We start from the raw sequence: 22428 nt of genomic DNA, 5'->3' as shown, positions 1-22428 counted from the left end.
TCAAATTTAATAATAAACGGGGGCGAAATTTGATCTTGACGCCTATTGGCGCCTACAGTGCCGGGAAGCGAACGTGTGTCGGACGCCAATAGGCGCCAACAGTAGTCAAAGGGTTAAGGATCGTTCTTTGTTCATTCAATCGATGGAGAAGTTCGGTAAAGAACCGTTGCAGCGAAACTGTGTTAAAAAATTACTTTTAGGTAATGTAAGCGATCTTTTGTAATCCATAAATGTGCACGTCGCACGAATGAGTAAAGATCGATGATTTAATGATAATTAGACTGTGGATTTTATACACTTATGGGAAATATGATTATTCATAATTTAACCCTTTGCAATCGAGTGGCGACTCTATGGCGCCATTAAAATTGACGGAACACATTCCAAAATTATTTTTATAGATATCGCCAAAGCTTAGATTTAAAAAATTATTGAAAAGTGTAACTGATATACGAGTCACGAGACTCAATTTCATATGCATAGAAGGAATATTGTTATATACTAGAAACTAGAAAAATTATTTTAAATTTGCAGTTGAAATTGGCTTCGAGTGCAAAGGGATAAAACAATTAAAATGTGGAAAGAACTTGCGGGTGTTCACGTATCGCTGTTTAAAATGGTTAAAGAAATGTGTAATTGGCTTTTATGTCTTGCAATTTAGGTAGATAATTTTTAATTGACATAAAGTATAATAACACATTAACTTATCATTATATCTACTCATCTCCTGAAAGAAGCATAACAATTTTCTTCGAGGATTCAAAATACCTTATCGATGGATTCAGTGTTAAAAATTAACCCCTTGCCGTACCATTTTCTTTACACTTACTATGACTAGAATTTTTTCGATCGCACTAATTTCTTAGACGAGAAAAGAAATTTTATTCTAATGCGTGCTCGCATACGTCTACTCGAATGTCTAAATATCGGTGACGAGAGAATAAAATTTGATTTTTACTTAAAGGAACGGATTAACATTCGTACATAATTTCTTTTTATTATAAATGTTCATCGCGAGTCTGTCTCGCTAAAGTACGGCAAGGGTTTACGATCACACGCAATTCTGATTAAAGGAAATTAAAAACTTGAATACAATTTTTAGATAATAGAATGTTCTGCTAAATAGTACAAAAATAAACGTTTAGATAAGAGACGGCTTCGCCGCGCTAGAATATTTTCATTCGAATCCACTTCTATCCACCAATTCCGAGAAAAATCCTATCCGACATTTCACTCTGCAAATCGTGTTTCCCGGGGATTCCAAGTTCCACAGATTTATGCAACCAGTCTGCACTGTATTATAAAGCTTAGCCAGGCTGTCGGGAAGCGTATTCGTGAAAAACAACGGCGATAACTCTCGCACCCGATCAGTAGGTCTGGTTCCCGTGCCAAGTGGGTTCTCCACTCGGCCCTGGCAGCTGCTCGATGCTTTAGGCGCGGCCGAAAAAAAATAGATGCTAACAAGGGTTTCGGCAGCTCGCGAAAGCCGGCCAGTCTCTAACGTTAATTCAAGCAACCCGCACAAAGTTTCCGCGTTGCCCCCGAAGGGAGGGGAGGCGCGGAACTAGACGCGGCAGACTCGGCTAAATCATCTTGCATTTTTCACTAACAAGGGAGGCCGCTTTTCGTGCACGTTAACCGGCGCGCGACCGTGTCGCCCGGTCCCCGAACAAAACTATGAGGAGAGAAGACCCGGGCTTTTAATGACTCCCGAATTTCTGTGGTTCCGAGCGGCTCGGAAAAAAATCTCGCGCCTCCGGGCATCTGAGATCGTTAGACCCCCTCGATCTTTGCGGTGTGTTCTTGAACTCGCGAGACGCGATGGAGCTGCGCTCGAAGTCGCAGAAAATGATTTTATTCGTGCGGAAGTGATTTGAGGTGTGCTCGTTAATTAATTAATTAATAATTAATCGACGCTTTTTACTTCAAATTTCGCACGTGTGGTTAGCTCGTCGAAGGTAATATTCTAATAATGTTTTATAAATTTTTGTGATGCTTGAACAAATAACCTTTTTCCTGCGTGATCATCGACAATTTTATCGCACGCTGACGCTATTTTGTCGCAAGCAAACGCTTCGTAAACCTAGTCAATTATCTTTGACATGTTACATTATCATTGAAAAGTTCAATAAAAATCCTGAATCAGTTCAGAAGATATAAATATTTTAGAGTGTCGACTAATTATTGGGCACACTGTAGATAAATTATCAAGAAATACAGATCTAAACAACCACGACGATTTTGCATTAAAACACATGTAGTAACATATACATTGATTAAATAATTCGTGAATGTATATTCACAGTCTGAGTAATCGTAAATTAGGAAATTCATGACCCGCAATTTTGTCGGACTCCGTAAACCCCTTGCACTATAATAACGAGTCAGACTCGTGGTGAAAATTTTACGCAAGATTTACTAAATAAATAAATTATTAATTTCTTCTAAATCGAAATAAAAATAAATTTATCTGTTATTAAACTATAGAAACAAAGGTAAATGAAGACAATGCAGGAAACAGAAATTATCTGGTCCTATTAGAAAAATGATTAAGAATGAATAAGTGTTAATCGTCCCAGCATGAAAGGAGCGATAGTGCAAGGGGTTAACCTAGAGTTGATGATCTAATATTTCAACGCTCAGATCAATCCATAGTAAAATAACTCACGATCACCCATTTATAAAAACAGAACCACAATGCCAATCCGTGTAACAACAGAATGTACAAACACCTTTTATTTCAATGCAGGAAATATCGAAACAATACACTACCCTTTGGATATAACGTCACAAAAACAAAACGCCACTGACCACTAACCAGCTTCTATTTGAATACAGGAAATATCAAAACAATAGAATGAAACACAAACCAAACTCGCCATTGGTATCGACGCGACAAGAATAAAATCAAAGAAAAGAAAATTCCACTCTCTTGTGATCGATATTTAAACAATGAAATAAATCTAGCTACGAGATAAGTATAAAATTCCTCTTTATCTTATGAAATGATTATAATCGAAAAACTTGTGATTATATTAATTGTAAATAATATGGTGGAACAAGGGGTTAAAAAATGAAATAATGGAAAGCTGAATAAGATTCAACAGAAAATTCTGCAAAATAATAAGATTATTTTCTGATATTATTTTATATTATTTTATACATTAAGTATCTCATTGTTTCCGTTGCTAAAGATTATACTGCGAATCTTTCTATAAAATAGAAAATAAATAAATTCCTGTTCACGTTACTGTAATAAACATAAAATAACGCAACAATGTTGTCAAGTTCTAAATGTCTTTCCAATCTTTTATTTCGTTTACTCCGATAAGTGTTATCAAATGTGACTTTTCGACGCGACTCCCAGGTTGCGAACAAAATAACATCGCCTCCTGAAACGCTTCATTGTAAGATCGCGCGCCCGGGTCCTGATTGACCCGTCGTTCGCCGAGCAAAGGCGTGAAATCACGCGCGTCTCGCGATAGGAAATAACAGAAACCAAGCGGTGCTGCTGCCGGCTTAAGAGATCGAGAATCGAGGACTGACCGTGCGCGAGAGATCGGCAACGTCGATCGGAACCGTTCGCAATCAGGATCGCTTATTGAAGAAGAGAACTGCAATTTATCGATTCGAGCGGTTTGAAGTGCAACCCTTAGCTCGAGTTCTAAAATGCAGTTCAGCTGAACGAGAGGCAGCGGAGATGGGCACGTTGTTACGGTGGAACACGCTGATCGATTTGTAAAGGTTTTCAGCCCCGGAGAACCTGCTATTTGATTTGTCGAAAGTATTCGGTTTAGCCGGTGTGTGGGGGAGGGTAGTGGGGAGTGGGGGGCTCGCGGATTCAGTGTACAGCCCCCGCTAACGACCTGGCGAATTCTGAACTGAAAATAAAACGAAAAGGAAACGAAAGGAACAGCAACGGCAACAACAACAACTCGCGGAGCGGGTTAGAAAATTACTGCATAATGAGTCGCGTTCGTAACGCGCGGCGGTTGTAAATGAAAATGAGAGAGAGAGAGAGAGAAAGAAAAAAAAACACGCGGCAAGAAGGGAAGAAAGAGCTTTCTGGATTTTAATGTTCTTTCAGAAGACGATCCATTGTGAGCTTTCTCATTCTTCCTGCTCGTCTACTTCCTCTTCCGTGCTAGGTGTGTTCTCTCCGGGTTGTTGACACAATAAATACGTTACGGATCTCCACAATTAATTGCAGCACGAAATTGCATAATGTCCTATGCCCAAGGTATTGCGTCACAGTCTGGTGCGCAGAAAGAATCTTGAATAGAATGCAGTTGCGACCATGTAGGTAGACCGCCGGCGCGAACCCTTTCAAACAAACATTTTTTTGAATGCCGCCGTACATTTTAGAACTGTCTAGCGGAGTTTCGTTTTTCCCGAGCGCCCTGCGATAGTTTGATTAATCCTCGCGACACGGTGGCTGCGTCAATTTTGACCCAGAGAATCTAAACCATTCAATTTGCTATTCGATTTTCGGTAATTAAATAGAATAAATTACTAAACAATAAATTCTAGACAAATTGAGCGTCGCGTCATGGGTGACACTAATTTCTGACCAATCTTGAAAATTTACTTTTATTGTAATATATTTGACCAATTGAATTTGAGTAGAACATTTCGGATGCTAAAGTGTTCTATTGCCATCCCCTGTGATAAATATTAACTTTCTAGGTTCGCTTTAATTAATTAAATTGCTTTAACTATGATTTTAGTGGTCGATTGTTAAGCAATATTTAAATATTACAGCAAGAAATATTTTCAAAAATATGTTTCGAAAAATCGAGCGAAGCTCAGGATTGTTGTAAATATTTTCAATGGTACATTTGTGAACATGATCCGCCACTCAAGGGTTAATAAATAAATCTTTCAAATACATTACCTATCGCCTTGCTTCACGGTTTTACACGTTACATTTTCAAAGGAAATTACAGCATTATGACAGGGCAACTCACCTGAAACATAAATGAAAATATTGTATTAATCGAACGATTTCTGCATAATGACATCTTCTTAATTATTTCTTAACTTGCATCGAGTGAAAGGCGAATAAACCTTAACACATATGAAGGCTATATCATCTACAGCTACGAAGAATCATTAGGATCACTCCGCCGTTTCAACAAGATTTTACCGAAAATTTTATATCGAATGAATCTCGATTTTAACGAGAAGCAAAACTGAAGCATCTTTCTTTCAGGAAACGACAAAGGGAATTTAAATAAGGTCTGGGCCCATTAAGCACTAATCATGATTCCTCTATAAGAAAACTGATCTAACTAAACCACACATAGCAAAGTGCCCATAAAGCTTTAAAAATTACGATCCTGTCAAAGTAATTCAGGTTGGCGAAAATATCCTATATAGTTCTATTTGAACATAACCTAAAAGTTGCAAGCCGGGTTTGTTCCAAGCTATTTTCAATGCAAGTCTCGAAAAATGGCAAACCCGTCAGTGTAACGCAGATTGACGAAAATATAATATCACTTATAGGAACGTGTAATAAATGGAACACAGACAAGGGTTCGTCGAGCTATCTCCTATGACATTCTTCAAAATTCTTCATCCGACGATTTCAAGCTCGATGTAACTATTTTTAAAATGCTGTAATAAATTTCCATAAAAATCCACAAAGTTTTTGTATCTTCTTCCGTGTCTGTATCTATTTTTAGTACTGACTCTCTGAAAAAGATCGTCGCCGTTGTTAACACTCATAGTAATGGCATTGATTTCTTTGCCGATGACTTGGATCAATATCAATGTTAACTCTATAATGTTATTAAAAGCTAGGGTTTTAAGTTTCGTATATCGCAATTGTATCGGTTTCATTTTTATTATTATCTCATTAGCATTACTATTATTATCATCATTGGAAGAAGTGAAAGAATATTCGGCTCATTTGTCATAAATAAATATGTAAATAAATAAATAAATAAAAATTGTCCGGATTATTATTGTTAAAGGCGGCGACAAATATTGCGGACATGTGAACGATCCGGGAACGATAAATCGGATTCGATGATCTTAAATGCCTCGGCCGTGGCGCAGGACACAGGACACAGGACACGGTCCTGCAGATGTCTACATTTCTATCCGTCAGTCAATCTGTCTATCCGCACACTATTTTTTTCCTCCAGTTTGTATTTTCCAGCCATAGAAGGTCTTCTGTCACCGAGATTAATTCTTCACCGGTTGTCCTCAACGTTGACGCGTTGCATCAGTCGGCAATCCTTGTCACGTTTTTCGATTTTTCCCCGTGCGCGCCTCTGTATACTACCAGCCTCGAAACTGTCGATTGACGCTCTCCGGCTCCCTCTCCCCCTCCCCCTCCTCTCTCTCTCTCTCTCCTCCTCCCTCTCTCACTCCATCCCTTTATTTCATTGTTTCCCCGCACAGACGTATTCTCTTTCCTCCAATAATATTGCTGTCTTCTGGTCCACATGAAATTGAACGCCGCCTTTAAATCGATTCCGGCGGAAACGAGGATCGCGTGCACGCCATGCAATCACGTGTAAATATCGAACGGTGTGTATTATTTGTGTGTAGGAGAAGGCCCCGGTGTGGGGAACATCGGCTCGTTGTTGCTATCGGGGGAAATTTATTCGAACGTTTTTTTCTCTTCTCGGGCCGAGTCGCCGCGAAACTATTCGGATTACCGCGTCGGACAATTAACAGTTATTAGCGGCGACGTACACGCGTGTACCGGCCGTGGGGTATTAACGTTACCAATTAACCTGGCGACCGTATTATCCGTGATGCGTGACCGGGCCCGTCTCGCGTGTCCGCGCCGTTTCGGTTCTCTCGTTTCGAGCACGTATCGCCGCGGGCCGCGCCGGCGAAACATCTTTTTTCCCGCGTCGCTTTAACACTCTAGGTTTACGTGTCGACAATTTTCTTTTTTTTTTATTTACGATCATTGCGACTCGAAGGATGGATTTACGGGGAACTTGTTCGGCGTTAGGTTGGTCGGCTCGGAAGCCAATCGTAGCGAGACCACGCCTCTTTCGAAATGAGTTACGCGGTGTAAACGCGTCGTTATCGTAGCCGCTATCGGTCGATAAATCAACGCACTCGATTCCATCTTAAATAAATGATCCTTCGTAATAAATTGCGGAACTCACGTTTACCATAGAATCGCCAAAGATGGTTGTTCGGAGAAATTCTCCCCGGAGAGATGTTGACGTTTTCCTTTTGTTTCTCTCGTACTTCGTCAAAAATTGATTAAACATAGCGAACAAACAGTGTAACAAGAGAAGACAATTAATCTAAGCATTTTTAAAGGATAGTCAAATAATGTATTAAAGATAGCGAACGAAAAATGTAACAAGACGATTAATCTCGGAATTTTTGGAGCCCAGTAATTTATCAAAAATAATGTGCAAAGACTGGAATAAGAGTGACAAATTAATTTTACAATTTTCAAAAGGTAGCCAAATGAATTGTTAACTGTAACGAGAGAAGGCGAATTTTCGAAAGTTTTTGTCAGGATACTCTCGCGAAATCCCGAAAACAGTATATTGTTATTCTGCGGTTTAACGTTTACAACAAAAGCGGTTTCCCTGGATTTTATCTCCGGTTTAAGAATAATGGTTTTACGAGTGACTGGACATTCGGTGTGTCTGTTGGGAAATCAGATAGAACCCGCGTATCGGAAAACCCATCAAAGAGAATCTATCCTGTTTCATTGGACCAAAGACGTCGATATTTAACGAAGATCCATTATACATTGAGAACCTTGACTCGGATTAAATGTGAGAAGAAGAATGAACGTGAGCATTCCGCTTCAACAATTACGGTGAAAACGACGGGGATCGCCGGGGTCGTGTCAATAACACTGAATAAGCAAGACGCGACGTGTCTGATACTTCTGGGAGAGTCGTCGGCCATTATTGCTGGCTTAATTTGTTCACAGAAGTCACGTTTATCGATCACCGCCGCGCGATTTATTATCAGTTGTACCTTGTATTGCCTCTGCTTCGATGCACTTCGAAATCTTCATTTGTACAAAACCGAGAAATTATTTGAAGAATTTAAAGCTACCATTTTATTGTTTTTGATGCGTTAACAATTTATTCACCGGTATGCTGTAAGTCGGCTTTTTCTCTGATTGACAGCCTATAAATCAGTTGTCATTGCAACCAATAATTTAATATCAATTATTAAGATAAACGTGTTAGATTTATTATTAAGATAAACGTGTTCATTTTCTAAATATTAAATAGCTCTCGTGAATTAATAAAATAAATAATATTAAAATAGAAACGAAAATTTAACATTGAGCTTAATTTTTACGATCAGTCGATAAAGCGTTAAGATCATTGTGTATGTAGCTTCTCTATCTTGTAATTAATACAGACAGCTTCTGCATAAAAATTGCGATCTAATAACAAAAGTGTGACGAAAGATATTATATCTAATCTACTAAATATAAACATTTTTAATTTCTTCCGATTATTCTGTTATCAACGTCTTTGAATGAAAATAGTATTGAATTTTAAGTACACGAGATGACGCTATACAAGATCAATGTTTGATAAACAAAGTTCAAATTGTGCCCTTTCAAAACGGAATAACTTTTCCATGATTTGGCGAAGCGTTCTAAATATCTTTGGAACGTTAGAGAATTTATTTTTCACGAATTTCCGGCATGATAAAAAACTAAAAAAACGATGTTCTCTCAACTTTGTTATGCAAAGCTACAACGAAAATATAGAAAACTGTATTTTGTAAATCTCGATAACTTTGAAACACCCTGAAAGTTTCATTGTGATCGGTCGACGTTGTTACGGGCTGTTAACATTTAAAATCCGCGCAAATGGCAGTTTTCCATGAATTTCGATCAAAAAGGAATAATTCCGACACAACTGACAATGGCTGTATCTTGATTACGCATCAACCGATTTCAATGAAATGTACAGCGTGGATCTGCGAAATGCATTTTTAATATTCTCGTTATTGCTTCGTATAAAACAATTGAAAAAACATCATTTTTTCATTCCCTTGCTCGGTCAATCAATTGCAATTTTGTGAGAACAATATTCTTCGATGGTCTCCCATAAACTGATCCCTCTAAACCAGGGCTTCTTAAACTATACCTAACTAGACCCCATTTGGGGTCGCGTAGCAAAATTCTGCGGACGCGAGAGATTTTAATGTCATCCACTTTTATTTTTGAAACTATAATAAATACAATTTTATAATTTTTTGTGCAATTTTTAATTTTAGATTTTTGTATGTTTCAAAACGAATTCTAAAGCTATATATTTTCATATGTATATGTATATTGTTACCTAATAAATAAATCATCAAAAAATATTAATTTATTTTTCTTTTATATTTCTATGGGGTCGTCAAGAAACTCGCAATCATAAATGGGGTCGTGAATGACAAAAGTTTAAGAAGCCCTGCTCTAAACAATCCCTCTAACGTCGCGAAAGAATTTAAATCGTTTTGTTCCAATTCTAAATAAAATCAAATCGTTTTAAACAATCTAGGAACACTTTGTGCACCGACTGTACCGCATTCGCAACGACAAGAGAGACCCATTTCACGTTACGCGAGCAATTGTACGATTCCCGTGAAGATCCGCCGCGAGCCGCATCAAAGCGAGTAATCGCCGATCGGGAATCGGTAATTAGGTTCGTTAAGAAGCCAATCGACGTTGATGTCGCGCACGACAAACCGGAGGCGATCGGATCGGGAATAAAAAAAAAAGGGTTGGCTCGCGAGTCGCGGTTCGAATCATTGCTAAGTGTTCCTCGCAACAAGCTTTTTGCTGTTTCATTACGTGTATGCTCGCGCGAAATTATGTAAAATGTAGACCGCGGGGCAGCGGCCCACCCCATCCCATCGCTCTTTTCTCCTCGTCTCTCTTTCTCTCTCTTCCTCGACCGGTGCACACGCGGTACACGCGCGACGTGTGTGCGACGCGCGCGCGTGCATTCACTCGTTCATTTTCCCTTTTATCCTGTTTCTCGCTCTTTCATAACACACGCGCGGAGGAAAATGGGATGGAACAGGGATCACCGTGGAATGCAGGCCTGCCGGACGATAGACAGAGAAATAGGAGGGGTGGGGGGAGGACGGAGGAAGCCACCTGCATAATTTCCTGCGTTCCACGTGAAACAGCCCACTCAGCATCGAGCGTGAGGCGCATATTATAAACGCATTCATAACTGATCGCAATCGACGTTAATTGATGCCGGCGACAAATGAGGTCGAGCCCTTTTTCTGTCCAACGTATCTGCTCTCCTGCCTTCTTGTTAGCCTCCGCGGAATTAATGGGGTTAGTTGGGGCCGCGGCGACAAGCAAAAAATATATTCCCAGATACGGGTTTATTAGGCGAAAACGTTGACCAGCCGCCGCCGTCGTCGTCGTCGTCGTCGTCGTCGTCGTCGTCGTTGCCACCGCTGCTGAACAGCGAAACTTTTAAATACCTCCGCCGGAATTTCTGCAATTAGTATTCCGGCGCCGACGTTAATCGGTAACGAGGGTCGAACAATTTCTTACGCGTTGGAAAATTTCGAGGTTCGCCGGATCCTGTTTCGTTGCGACGCTGTTTTAGTAACATCGTGTCGTCTCCAATACGGCGTTGTATTTTATAGCGGATGATTTTGTTGATTTGCATACGATCGGCGAATGAAACGGTAATAGTCGATTCTTGTTGTTACTGGACAGCGAATGTTTAACCCTTTGCCGTAGAATTTTGTTCGTAGTTGCAAGGATGGGCGCTTTTTTTATTTTAATAATTTCCTAGAAAAGACAAGAAGAATATTTATTGCACTATTGTCTAGATTTAAGTAAATGGTTGAATACCGACGACAAGTGGACAGAATTTTATTCAGGCTTAAGTGCACGGAATAACATTTATAGTTAACGAGATATTAATAGAAATCTATATGACGAGCCAGACTCGTCAGAATACGGCAAAGGGTTAAGCAGGTGTATATCTTTTCAGACAATAAACAGATCAATGAGACCTGACCAGTTTATGTCATTATTATGTTATTTCAAAAATATATTTTTTATTTTGTATATTTTGCATTGGACATATGTTATGCAGATTTATGTAATATTACAATAAAAAGTAAAGACAAGAGAAATATATTATTGCATATATAATATATAATAATATATATAATTATCTAATGCAATACAAAATTAGAGCATTTATTGTTATTATTATATTAAACTAAGTTAATCAAATAGTCAAACGTAATAAAACAGTCAAATGTAATAAAAAATTTCATTTAACAAATTGAATTATAATATAAAGTGCTATAATTTAAAATATCTAATAAATGTTCGTTCATAATTTCTATTAATTAAATACAAAATAACTGTTAAAATTGAATTTATATAACAGAATTAACGTGTTAATGTAAAGGTTAACTTAAAATATAGAAAAAAAATCATTCAGGAATTAAAAGTTTACCAGATAACTTATATTGAAACGGTGATAACGTTTTTTGATATTTAATATTTATCAATAGTACAAGCTTAACATCGTGTATATTTACATATTTTCGAACAGATTTTGCATATTTTCCCATCATAAATGTCATATGAATTTTGTATATTTATCGTGCATAAATATCGAAATTGTATTACAATGTGTATGCAGTCAAATAATTGGCTATGAAACTGTTAATCGAACAGCATAGAATATTTAAAAAATCTGTTAATTTTATACATTGCAAGAGAAACGGTATGACATAATTTCTGAAAATTTAGGAATTAAACAAATGTAAAGGTAACATATGCAGCTATTGTTTCTTGCAATTAATGAAGACAATTGTAATTTTATACACAGATCCACAGATTAATTATGATATTTTTACAATACTCGATATTTTACGTTTATTCCTTGAAAGAGATTGAATTTTTAATATCTCTGATATCTCAGTAAAAATATCATTCAAGGTGACCGTCTAACATTAACATTATCCAAATATATGCAAAAATAATTTCTATCTATGTCGAATACCATTAATTGCTAAATATCGGTAACATGTAATTTACAATATTCACGCAAGCAACACTCGTCATTAATAAACTACCTGCGAAATCTTCCCAAAAGATCCGGCACGATAATTGACCGCCAACGATGTCCCGTCGTTCAACAACGTTTAAGAGGTATTAATAATATTCCGCACACGTCTGAATCGATTTCCCTGATCCCGTTCGGATCCCGCAGAAAAGTTTACCCGCGCGGCGACTGCAGGTGCGAAAAGCGACGTCGCATCCGTCCGATGTACAAAATGAAACTCCGCAGTGTACCAGTTGAAAGTTTTATTGAAAAGTCGGAAGAAACTCAAGGGCCCCGAATTCCTAATTAAAATTCTGAACGCCGTCTAGCCACTGCGGCAAACTGGTTACCACATATTCCCAAGGGGGTTCAAATGAAGATAGGTTGCAGTTCCCCGCAACCTATCGATCAGTGTTCGATTTTCTACGTCTACATATATCACGTTTGCGAAACCATCGATCAACCCTCCGAACAGTTGTTCCCGATTTTTCATCAGGAAGACATTAAAATGAAATATTCTTGAATCGTCGATCGTCTTTGGTTCCCGTAGACGTATTTTTTCACGTCCGTCGAGATAGCCACTCGCGGGGGCCGCGTCGACGATTCCGATACGACTCGCGGAGTGCCGCGTACTCTATTCTATAATATAGTTTTTTTCTTCTTTTTTTTAATTGCTCAGCCTGCCAATTAAAATCTCTAGTCGGTGGCCATTGATCCGGAACGTGAACAGGGTTTACTTTCCCGGCGAACCACTGCACGCCGTGCGCGATAGTGTTCGCGTGTAATTCAACCCCCTGACGAAGCCCGGCTGCGCAACGTTAACCGTGTGCGTTCCCATGATTTTTGCAAAAGGCTGCAACTTATTAAATCGTCGAGATTTCCGATGCATTGTGCTCGTAACACGGTAACATATATTATGTTAACGTTAAATTATCTGGTACATTAATAAATTTGCGTGGAAGGTAAATTTTATTAACGAGTCAGCTTGTGTAAACGGAATTAAAATTAATTAAGGTGAATGGGAGGTCAGGGTGAATATAATTTTATATGTTTAACTTTGTTTAAATTATTAAATTCTTATACAAATAATATGAAAGAATAAATCGAATATGATTTCATGTGTTTACTTTTTCTACGTGAGATTATAAAATTTCTGTAAAAAGTATGAAAATATCACTGTTCATATATTAACATTTGAATAATACGAATTTCGTAGCTTCGAATGGAAATTCGATAAAACCTATGGCAAGTGTTTGTGCTCAAAGGGCGCCGCGATAAAAATGTTATTAACAACCGTAGAGATTTTGATTTCGTTTCCAACGAAAATGCGTTTTCAGTATCGCAAGCACAACCGGATAATATTGCTTCGCCGTTTCGCCGCGATGCCGGTGAAATTGTTAAATATGATTCCCCTTTCAAGTCCGTCCGACCTATTTACACTTTCATGCTTATGCAGCGTTCACTTTTAACTGGCGGCGCAACTTTCCGTATCAACGCGAAGTACCTAGCTCGATCCGCAAGTTTCGGGGAGCGGTCTTAAAATACTTTTGCTCATTTACGGCCCCCGGCGGCCGCGCCGCTAAGTCAACCGACCATGGGTGTAACTCATTATCTATTAATTAAGGCGTTTCTGTTAATTAAAACTTTACACTCGCGGCGCCCCACATTCGTTCGGACCGCGGACGGGGGGGGGGGGGGGGGGGGGGGGGGGGGGGGGGGGTGGGGAGACGGCGAGATGTTTTTGAAACGCGACGTTCGAACTTTCGCGGGTCCTCGAGACGTTTCGAAATTTGTCGCGGCAAGTTGGAAATTGTATTAAAAGATAATAACGCGGGTGTTGTGCTTCCATTAGTCGCGATGTTGTCTGTTAACGGGACCGGAGAATAATTCGCGCGTCGATCGCGCGAATCTGTTAATGGGGGCCTCGCGGGTTTACGGCCGATCATCGATCAGCCAAATGGTCTGCAAAATGTAATCGAAGGTGCACGGTGTGCAGTTGCAACGATCCTAGTTTCAGATTCGTAGATTTTCTAATCTAATTCGTTGAAGATGTCGCTTCTTTCTATACGTAAATATCGAAGAAAATGGAAAACCTATTTTCGCGTCTTGTTCGACGCGAGACAATTTTTTGCAAGATTAACCCTTCGCACTCGGAGCCGTTTTAACTGTAAATCTGAGATAATTTTTCTGGCTCGTGGTATTTCCATTCTATTTAACAAAATAAATTTTTTTGTAATACAAAATTTATTCTTGCGACTCCTGCCAACAATTTTACTACTTGATAATTTTTTCAATCTAGACCTTATTGTTGCCAAAATTATTTTGCAACGTAACAGAACAATTTTAGTGGTGCCTCAGAGTCACCACTCGAGTGCAAAGGGTTAATATTGAAAAACATATTTAGGTGGACACCATACTGTATACATTTTTATACAATTTTTCTTTATATCAAACATTTCTACCTGTGCATAGAATAATAATTACTGTTACTATTAATCCAGTGGATCTATTAATCACACGCTGTAATCCTACTTTGGCGTCATTTTCGACACGAGACAATTTTTCATAAGATTACTATTGAAAAATATATTTCGGTAGACCACACTGTATACATTTTTATACAATTTTTCTTTATATCAAAGATCTCTACCTGTGCATACGAATAACAATTATTATTATCACTATCAATCCAGTGGATCTATTAATAACAGCACGCTGTAAACGATGCCTTGTGGAATAAATGTTTACACGGTCTTCTCTTCGTTATTTTTCGTCCGGAGCCGAACGGTAAAATTATGACGCGGCCGTTATGGCACGCGGTGCGTAGCACGGAGCGAGTCGCGGCGTAATTGAATGGCAATTTATCGCGATGGAAGATGAAGATACTATTAAGCCCCTCAGCACCAATTGCATTGGTCATTGTCTAAAGTGCATAACGTGACGTCGGCCGTCATAAATATCGCTCCCCGGGAAAATGTTCGAACGGTATTTAATGGCACGCTCGGTAACCCGGCAATAGTGAGGAGAGAGAGAGAGAGAGAGGGGGGTTCTGGCTGGACGTCTTTAATGTAATCGCCATCGAGCGGAATTACTTTATTGGTGGTTTCCGGCTACAGGAATCTAAAACGAGCGAACGAACGAAGAAAGTTAATCAAGACTTCATCGAATTCGTTCGCGGGCTTAAACTATCCATTTTTCAAGCAAATTCAATTAAAATCGACCGTCCCAGGACGATTTTCGTACCTATTCCCGATAAGAAAAGGGACTCGCGTCTCTGATTAATCTCTCGTCGCGCACGAAACCGTCAGAATTAGATAAATTCCCGCGAGCGATAAATTAGAGCCGAACTTCACTTCACCGTGGCGGCCGTTAAATCGGTTCGGTAGCCTCGGCGAGAGTTTTCCGGACATTTTTTTCCCCGCGTTTATCAATCTTCCGCGCGACGACGTCTCACTGTTCGACCGCTATCGTCTCTGTGTTCTCGGATGGAATTAACCAATCGATCAATTCGACGCACTTAGCATTGGAAGCGAGCGATGCGAGACCGGACGCGGAAGATGACTACGGCGGAATGTTTCTAATGCGTATTTAAGCAATTTATTTCCGTAGAAATTTAATTTTTGTTATAAGTTTATATATCAATTTAGTTTGTATTATGCATTTCTGTATAAATGTAATGACTACTATTTTGTATACAAATTTAATTTCTTGTATAAATAAGGAAATTAGTGAATAATAATAATTTCCGTATAAATTTAATTTTTGTTATAAACGTCTATATAAATTTAGTTTGCATTGTACATTTCTGTATAAATGTAATCACTACTAATTTGTGTAGAAATTTATTTACTGGTATAAATAAGTAAATAAGTGAATAAAAATAATAGTTTTGTCTATGCATATATGGTATATATAAATTACATAATAAGTAGAAATTATAAATCATTATCTTCTTGATTACAAAAGAACAAGCAACGTTACATTACTAAAATTGGATCGAAAACGTGCAATAATTTTTAAAAAATATCCCATCCTAGAACAAACGCTCAACGTTCGCAAACAGTTGTTGGCTATTGAAAATCATGGATAAATGATTTCCCGAGCGGAGGGGGCGGGCAGGTATAGTGCCGCATAATGGCAGTAGACACTTGGAAATTCTTCAAAGGCGCGCAGATGTCTGGACCGTTCGGGAGACGGCGAAAGAAAAAAAAAATAGATTGGTAGCTAACTTTCGGGGGAAAAGGTCGGGATGAAACGTTGTAAAAACTTTTACATCGTAGGACGAAAATTGCGTAGCAATGGAGGAGCGTGGAGGAGTGGAAAAAGGCTGGGAAGCCGGGAACTCCGACGGCGGCTGCTCGTCCCGTTTCACGTTTCCGCTCGTTCGGCTGTCCTTAAGCATCCTTTTCGCTTCGTTGGGCCCGCCACGCATCTTCGAACTCGAGAATGAGCCCGCGAACTCTTAAATCCGATATTTCGTCGCGTTACATACTTGACTGGCGGCTTTACATCCCCCCCACCCCTTCCCTTCCCAGAAAAATCCCCTCTATCTACTTCGGTTTTCACTTATACCGCGGGGTAAAGAGCAACCGTGGTAGGGGGGGGAGGGGGGGGGGGGGCAGACGCTGTTCCTTCGATTGTGGTGCTTCAGTATAATTTTCGAAGAACTTTCCCAGCTTTTGAGTAGACCGAAGCGAACCCCGTTGCATTTCAAGTGATAGTACTTCAGATATTATTTCGAATAACATGTTAGTTTATTTAATTATTACTCTCACGACTGTAATCCGTGTAGCGTGGATTCTTATGCGAAATAAGAATTGTCTGCATCAATCGCAACAAATGTAAATTAAAGTTATTTCTTTTTTCAATAGTTGAAATCAATTCAATGTAATACATTGGCATTTATCAATTTTGTTAATCTTAATATACTCTTAATATAATCTTATTAATATTATTTAAGACATTATTTAACAGAATATGTTATTTTATTTTGTAATTGTTTGAGATAATATTGTTTGAAACGTTATTTTAAATAACATGTTGTTTTACTTTATAATTGTTTGAATAATATTATTTAAGATAAGTGTGCAATTCTTATTTATTAATTTAATTACTAATTTTAAATTTGGTTTATTAGATGAATCCAGGCAAAAGATCTTTTAAAGATAAAATTCTTAGAAAAAGAGCTTCGCCCAAAACAAATTGCTGTAAAGATTTCTTAAAGTAAAATCTTTTCGTTGCGTAATATTTTAAAGATTAATCAGTTTCTCGTAGCAAAAGTAAAAATGTAACGAAATCATTTTTTCATTCTCTGAAGATCTTATCAAGATCAAAAAAGATAACTTTTCTATGAAATTTTATGCGATAAAAGTGGAAATTGAGTTTCTGAATATTTTGTTTACGGAGAAAAGTGGATTTTCAGAATGACAATCACCTCGGAAAGCAAGTTAAAAATTTCTCGAACATATTGTCGTCAATTATTGAATATTCCGAACTTCCATTCGCTCGGCCATTTCGCGCAATAAATTTGTAAACTTTAGAGTTTGCTAACTTACTTTCCGCGGCGACTATAGAAGTCATTAAAATGTAATTTTAATGTCACGTAACACGCCGTTAGGTTAATCTTTTAAAAAGACACCGCGCCGAATTTATTGCACAGACTATAAGCATGATTTAAAGCGTGGAAGCAGTAATTCATGTTACGCATAAAACAGTAAAAGATTAAAAAATTGTACACGAGTAAAACAATAGATGCTACCAGAATATATATATAGTAAATATAAACGTGTGAGTTGTTATGTTACATAATAAAACATAGAAGCACGCCAGAGTTCCTCTATTTGCAGTAATTAATTCTACGAAGCGGTGGTACTATTAGAAAAATTGAAGCTACGAACGCGAACGTGATTTATTTAGAATAAATGGTTTATGGAAGAGGTGTCGATAGGCTATTTTCCTTAGAATTGCATCGCTGCACTATATCATACGGCTAGCCGCGGGTGGGCGGGGTTTGATTGAATCTAGGCGACAGTGAAAGAGTAGGAGCATCACAAATGCCAGCCAATAAGACGACCGTAAAATCGAGTTCCCTGTTCCTCTATCCTGGCAAACAAAACAAACACAAGTTTCATGGTAAGCGTCCGTAAAGTTCCAAAACCGTCTCTTTACAATTTATTCATATCTCCTTAAAAAATAAAACAAAGAGAAAAATTATAAGAAAGATTCTCTTATAAGTAAATGAAATTAGTTAGAAACGAAAAATAAACGACTATATAACGTTTAAATTAATTAACCATTTTTGTAAAATAAGTGGGAATCCATTTTCCATTATCCAAAATTGTTTAGACGTTTAATATACTATGGTTTTTAACAACTAATTGAAAATTTTTATTAGTTTCATTCACCAATCTCTGATTAACGCATACGAGTCGTTGAAAGCAGAAATATTGTAAATAGTAAAAATAATAATAAATAGATATAATTTTAATAAATCCCGAATATGTAATTCGAAAAATTAATATGGAAGAAATAAATCGGTGAACTATGAAAAATGATTTTTTCTCAAATCAATTATCTTGCGTACGAATTTCTATACGAATAAATTCTTATTCGAATAAAATTTTATTCGAATGAATTCTTGTTGGAATATAATTTCATTCGGATAATTTTATATCTAGATACATTTGTATTCAAACGAATATTCGTATTTGTTTGAATATTTATTTGATAGCGTCAAATCAAATTTAATTCGTCAGTCTTTATCGTATATTTTATAACTGTGATTTTGGTTTAAGTTAAACGTTTGATGAAAATATCACCTGAGGGTAAACTAAATTGCTCGACACGAAATACCATTTTAACCTAATCATTCTATGAAATTCCTATATCAATAAATTTCTTAAATGTTTTACGATTCTATCCAGCAGCGTACCGCTGGTGTCGATACCAGTACGGCGAAGCACTGAAACTGGAAAAAGCGATCTACGCGGAGAGACGTTCATCTCATCGACTCAAAAACCGCGAATCCGGAATTTCAAGTAGACCCGCAATCGCGCAGGTTGTTCTTCCGGGACGATGCAAAACACGGGCCGGGAGAAGCGAGGGGTAGAGGGCACGAAGACAGCGGCGTTATCTCCTCCGGAAATGTTTTTCCGAGCGTGATACCGCGTCGCGTCGCGTCGCGTCGCGCGTCGGTGAGGTGTCCCCGCGAGCGAGATAAATGAGCCAATTTTCCGAGGCTTAAGTCACTAGCAATATTGCAGGGCTGCGAGCGGCTTCCTAGGCCGACCTTCCATCTTCTTAGATTGGTGGCACCGTTTAATGTGACGCACGATGCGCTATGGATCTTCTTTTTCGCGGTGCGCGCCGCACACACGATGCACCCGCGTTACAACAGCGCGTTGCGGAATGGGCTCCCACGCGGAGGGCTGCGGCTCGCCGATCTCGCCTCGAGCGTGAAGATGAAGAGCGTGGGATAATATTATAGTTTCATTGGAGCACCTGAGTCGCGTTATAACACTACCAAGCGGCTCGCACGACTGCCTTGTTCCGCCATTTGTCTGGATTGCACTCCCGTGGATCTTTATTTCAGATTTACTCGCTACCTGATACCCGCCGCGATACGCCGGGACGGCGCTCGTTCAGTTTACAAGCGGTTTCTCTCTCTCTCTCTTTCTCTCTCTCTCTCTCTCTCTATCGTTTCGCTCCCTCCATTGTCACGGAACTCTACTCGTAAAACTATTACTGACCTTGGCAAGCACCGGCAACACCTGTCACCGGCGACCAAGACGAGATCGTCGTTAAACCAAGGATTCGCGATACTTCGTTGCGGTACACCGAATTCGGTACGCCCATTCCGATCTTTGTACACGGTCTCTGTTCCACTAATTATTTCACATAGACGAGATTTAGGGGGAAATTGATTTTGCCAATGGTAATACTGGTTTAACGCAACCAGAAGCTGTTCTTAATATTAAATCTACCATGTCGATCGAAATAATCGGTTTTATATCCCTTAAGCTCATCAGGGATGAATTATAGTAGGGAACAATCTATTTAATTGTTTCTTTTTTATTTATCATCCATTTCATCTCATTCGATAAGGTTGTTTACGTATTTCTCAGGGATTCTGTAGTAAATAGATTTTTAACCGATTCTCATTTTCTTCACCCTTAGAATAATTATAATTTATAGAAAAAAACTAAACGTACACACGCGTGGCAGTATCCCCGAAGAAATTAATTTACAGTATCGAATATAGAAACTCTTGCGTAATAAAAACTCTTTCGCAAATTGTTTATTGCATATCGTATGTTCATGAAAAATAAAAAATTGTCTGCACCAATTGCAAGAACTAAATACCACGCGTGTATTTAATTCTTTCTTCGCTGAAGAATTAAAGAACATTCACGTTCGCCTCGAGCATCATTGGCTTTCCATTACGGCAATGAACTAGTCGAACAAATATTAATACTTTTATTTCGCGAAGCTATGGAACAGCGGCCGCGCCTACGCGATAATAAATTATACGAACGAAGCGGGCGAATGAAACTCGATTAGCTGATTTCGCGTGCCGGGTCGAGTCACACTTTGCGCGAGCGCGAGGATTTTGACTAATTTCGGCTACAACGCCGGCCGTATTTAGACCGCGTGTCATAGTTTTAATTCCAGCCGGTTTTTATATATGTATATATATATATATAAATAGTACCGGTTCCCGGAAAGTTTTTAATTAAATTAGAATACGCGCTGCGAGGATGGTCAGCTACAACCAGAAAATCCTTCTTCTCCGGCGAGCACGGTGTGCCCGCCGTAAAAATTATCGAATTTCGCTGAACAAGGTGGGTCTAACAAGGAAGCTCGAAATGTCTCCGTTATTTCTAACAGTAACAGAAACTGTTGAGAGGAAACTTCTCGTTTCTATGCACTAATTCAAATGCATATAAAAATTCACGGGTTAATAGTAAACTTCGGATTATGCACACTTATACGACGTTTAACCCTTAATTAGGCGCATGGGGTCAGGGCCACAGGGTCACAGTAAGTATTTGTTTCTTAAAGTTAAGTATATTAAAGAACTTTATTAATTACTATAGAAATCCATTAAGTTTTATTCCTTTTTGATACTCCTTTCCCAATGTTTTTTGGGGGTTATTTAAGAGCCCATGCGCCTGATTGGGTGATTTTCTTAATGCGCCTAATTAAGGGTTAATCGAACCCATGTCCAAGAGAAAAAGATATGAGAAATACCTCTCTTAAAGCAGCCAATAAAACATTCGATTTGCATAAATATCCGCGGAGGAATAATGTTTCATGGATCAATAAAACTATGATGTAATTACAATTGATTGCTTCCGCAGTTTATATATATATTTAAATTAGTGCCATGGTTTTGCTGTACGATATGAAACAGTGGATGCTGTAAAAATATCGAACGCTATGCATTTTTGTTGAACGTGCCGCGTTTTCTTTCTGCGACGCCGAGTTCCGCGTGATGCTACGTTCACTTGTTGCGAACCTCTTTTGTTTCTCTATACTACACTCTATACTGTCTTTTGAATAAAACCATGTGTGTCTTACGGCCTGTGTGAAAATCCTTTTTAATCGAAGCGATCCGCAACCCAAAAATGAAAGCGAAGCTCGGAAAAGATCCTCTGTTCGCTGGTCCCGAGAATTCCTACGGCGTTCGTTTGGTCGCTGATGAGAGATCGCCTAAACATTGGAAGAAAGGGGGCCCAAGTGGAAGTTCGAGGACGGGTGGCGAGGCAGAGGTCTTGGGGCACTTGGTTGCGAGAATTCGAACTGCGTAGACGTACTGAAAGAACCCGTAGCCACTAGCAGAGGAATAAAATATTTTGTTATATCTATTGTCGCGTCGCGAGCGACCTATGTAATTAATTTATGACGACCCCCAGGTAGATTCTTTATAATACCGCGTCGAAGCTTTCGGGCCTTCGACAACCGATACCAGATGTGGCCATGAGCAGGAGTACGGCCAGCGACAACGACGCTAAGGACAATGAAAATCTGGGAACTCCCAGATTTCTGCTGTCCCCTCTTCTTGGCCATCTTAATATTCATTGGTTTTAACATAATTTAAGTAACCAATGAAACACCAACTCCACCCACGCCATTTACATACGAAGGCGTAATCGGAGGATGAGAAGCGTACCTACATCACTTTCCACTTTGCACTCGGTAACTTCTCATCTAGTCCGACTACCGACATTTTGTACATAGTTGTTATAGTTTGTGATAAGTAGTTCGTCTCTTTATTATTAAACCTTGTTTAAATACGGCACCTTGTTCCATCTCAGTTCACCCTCAAATCTATCCTCAACATATTAATTTATCGCGAGGTAGGCGCGTTATTCAATCGTCATCAAAT

The 22428-nt window shown here is 38.7% G+C and overlaps 1 protein-coding gene across 1 annotated transcript in view; it reads right to left on the bottom strand.

Annotated features, from left to right (window-relative positions):
• Nucleotides 1-4910: 4910 nt before the first annotated feature.
• Nucleotides 4911-22428, bottom strand: part of LOC144468820 (sterile alpha motif domain-containing protein 5-like) — a 267901-nt gene continuing 250383 nt past the window's right edge. The window contains exon 2 of the mRNA XM_078178569.1: nucleotides 4911-4967. Within this exon, the coding sequence (XP_078034695.1) occupies nucleotides 4941-4967 (27 nt within the window). The 3' untranslated portion in view covers nucleotides 4911-4940. The remainder of the gene's footprint in view (nucleotides 4968-22428) is intronic.

Source organism: Augochlora pura, chromosome 4 (genome assembly GCF_028453695.1).
Source record: "Augochlora pura isolate Apur16 chromosome 4, APUR_v2.2.1, whole genome shotgun sequence".
In the NCBI taxonomy this organism is placed as follows: domain Eukaryota; kingdom Metazoa; phylum Arthropoda; class Insecta; order Hymenoptera; family Halictidae; genus Augochlora; species Augochlora pura.
The sequence above is the reverse complement of the archived record's forward strand: the minus strand, read 5'-3'. Positions and strand labels throughout refer to the sequence as shown.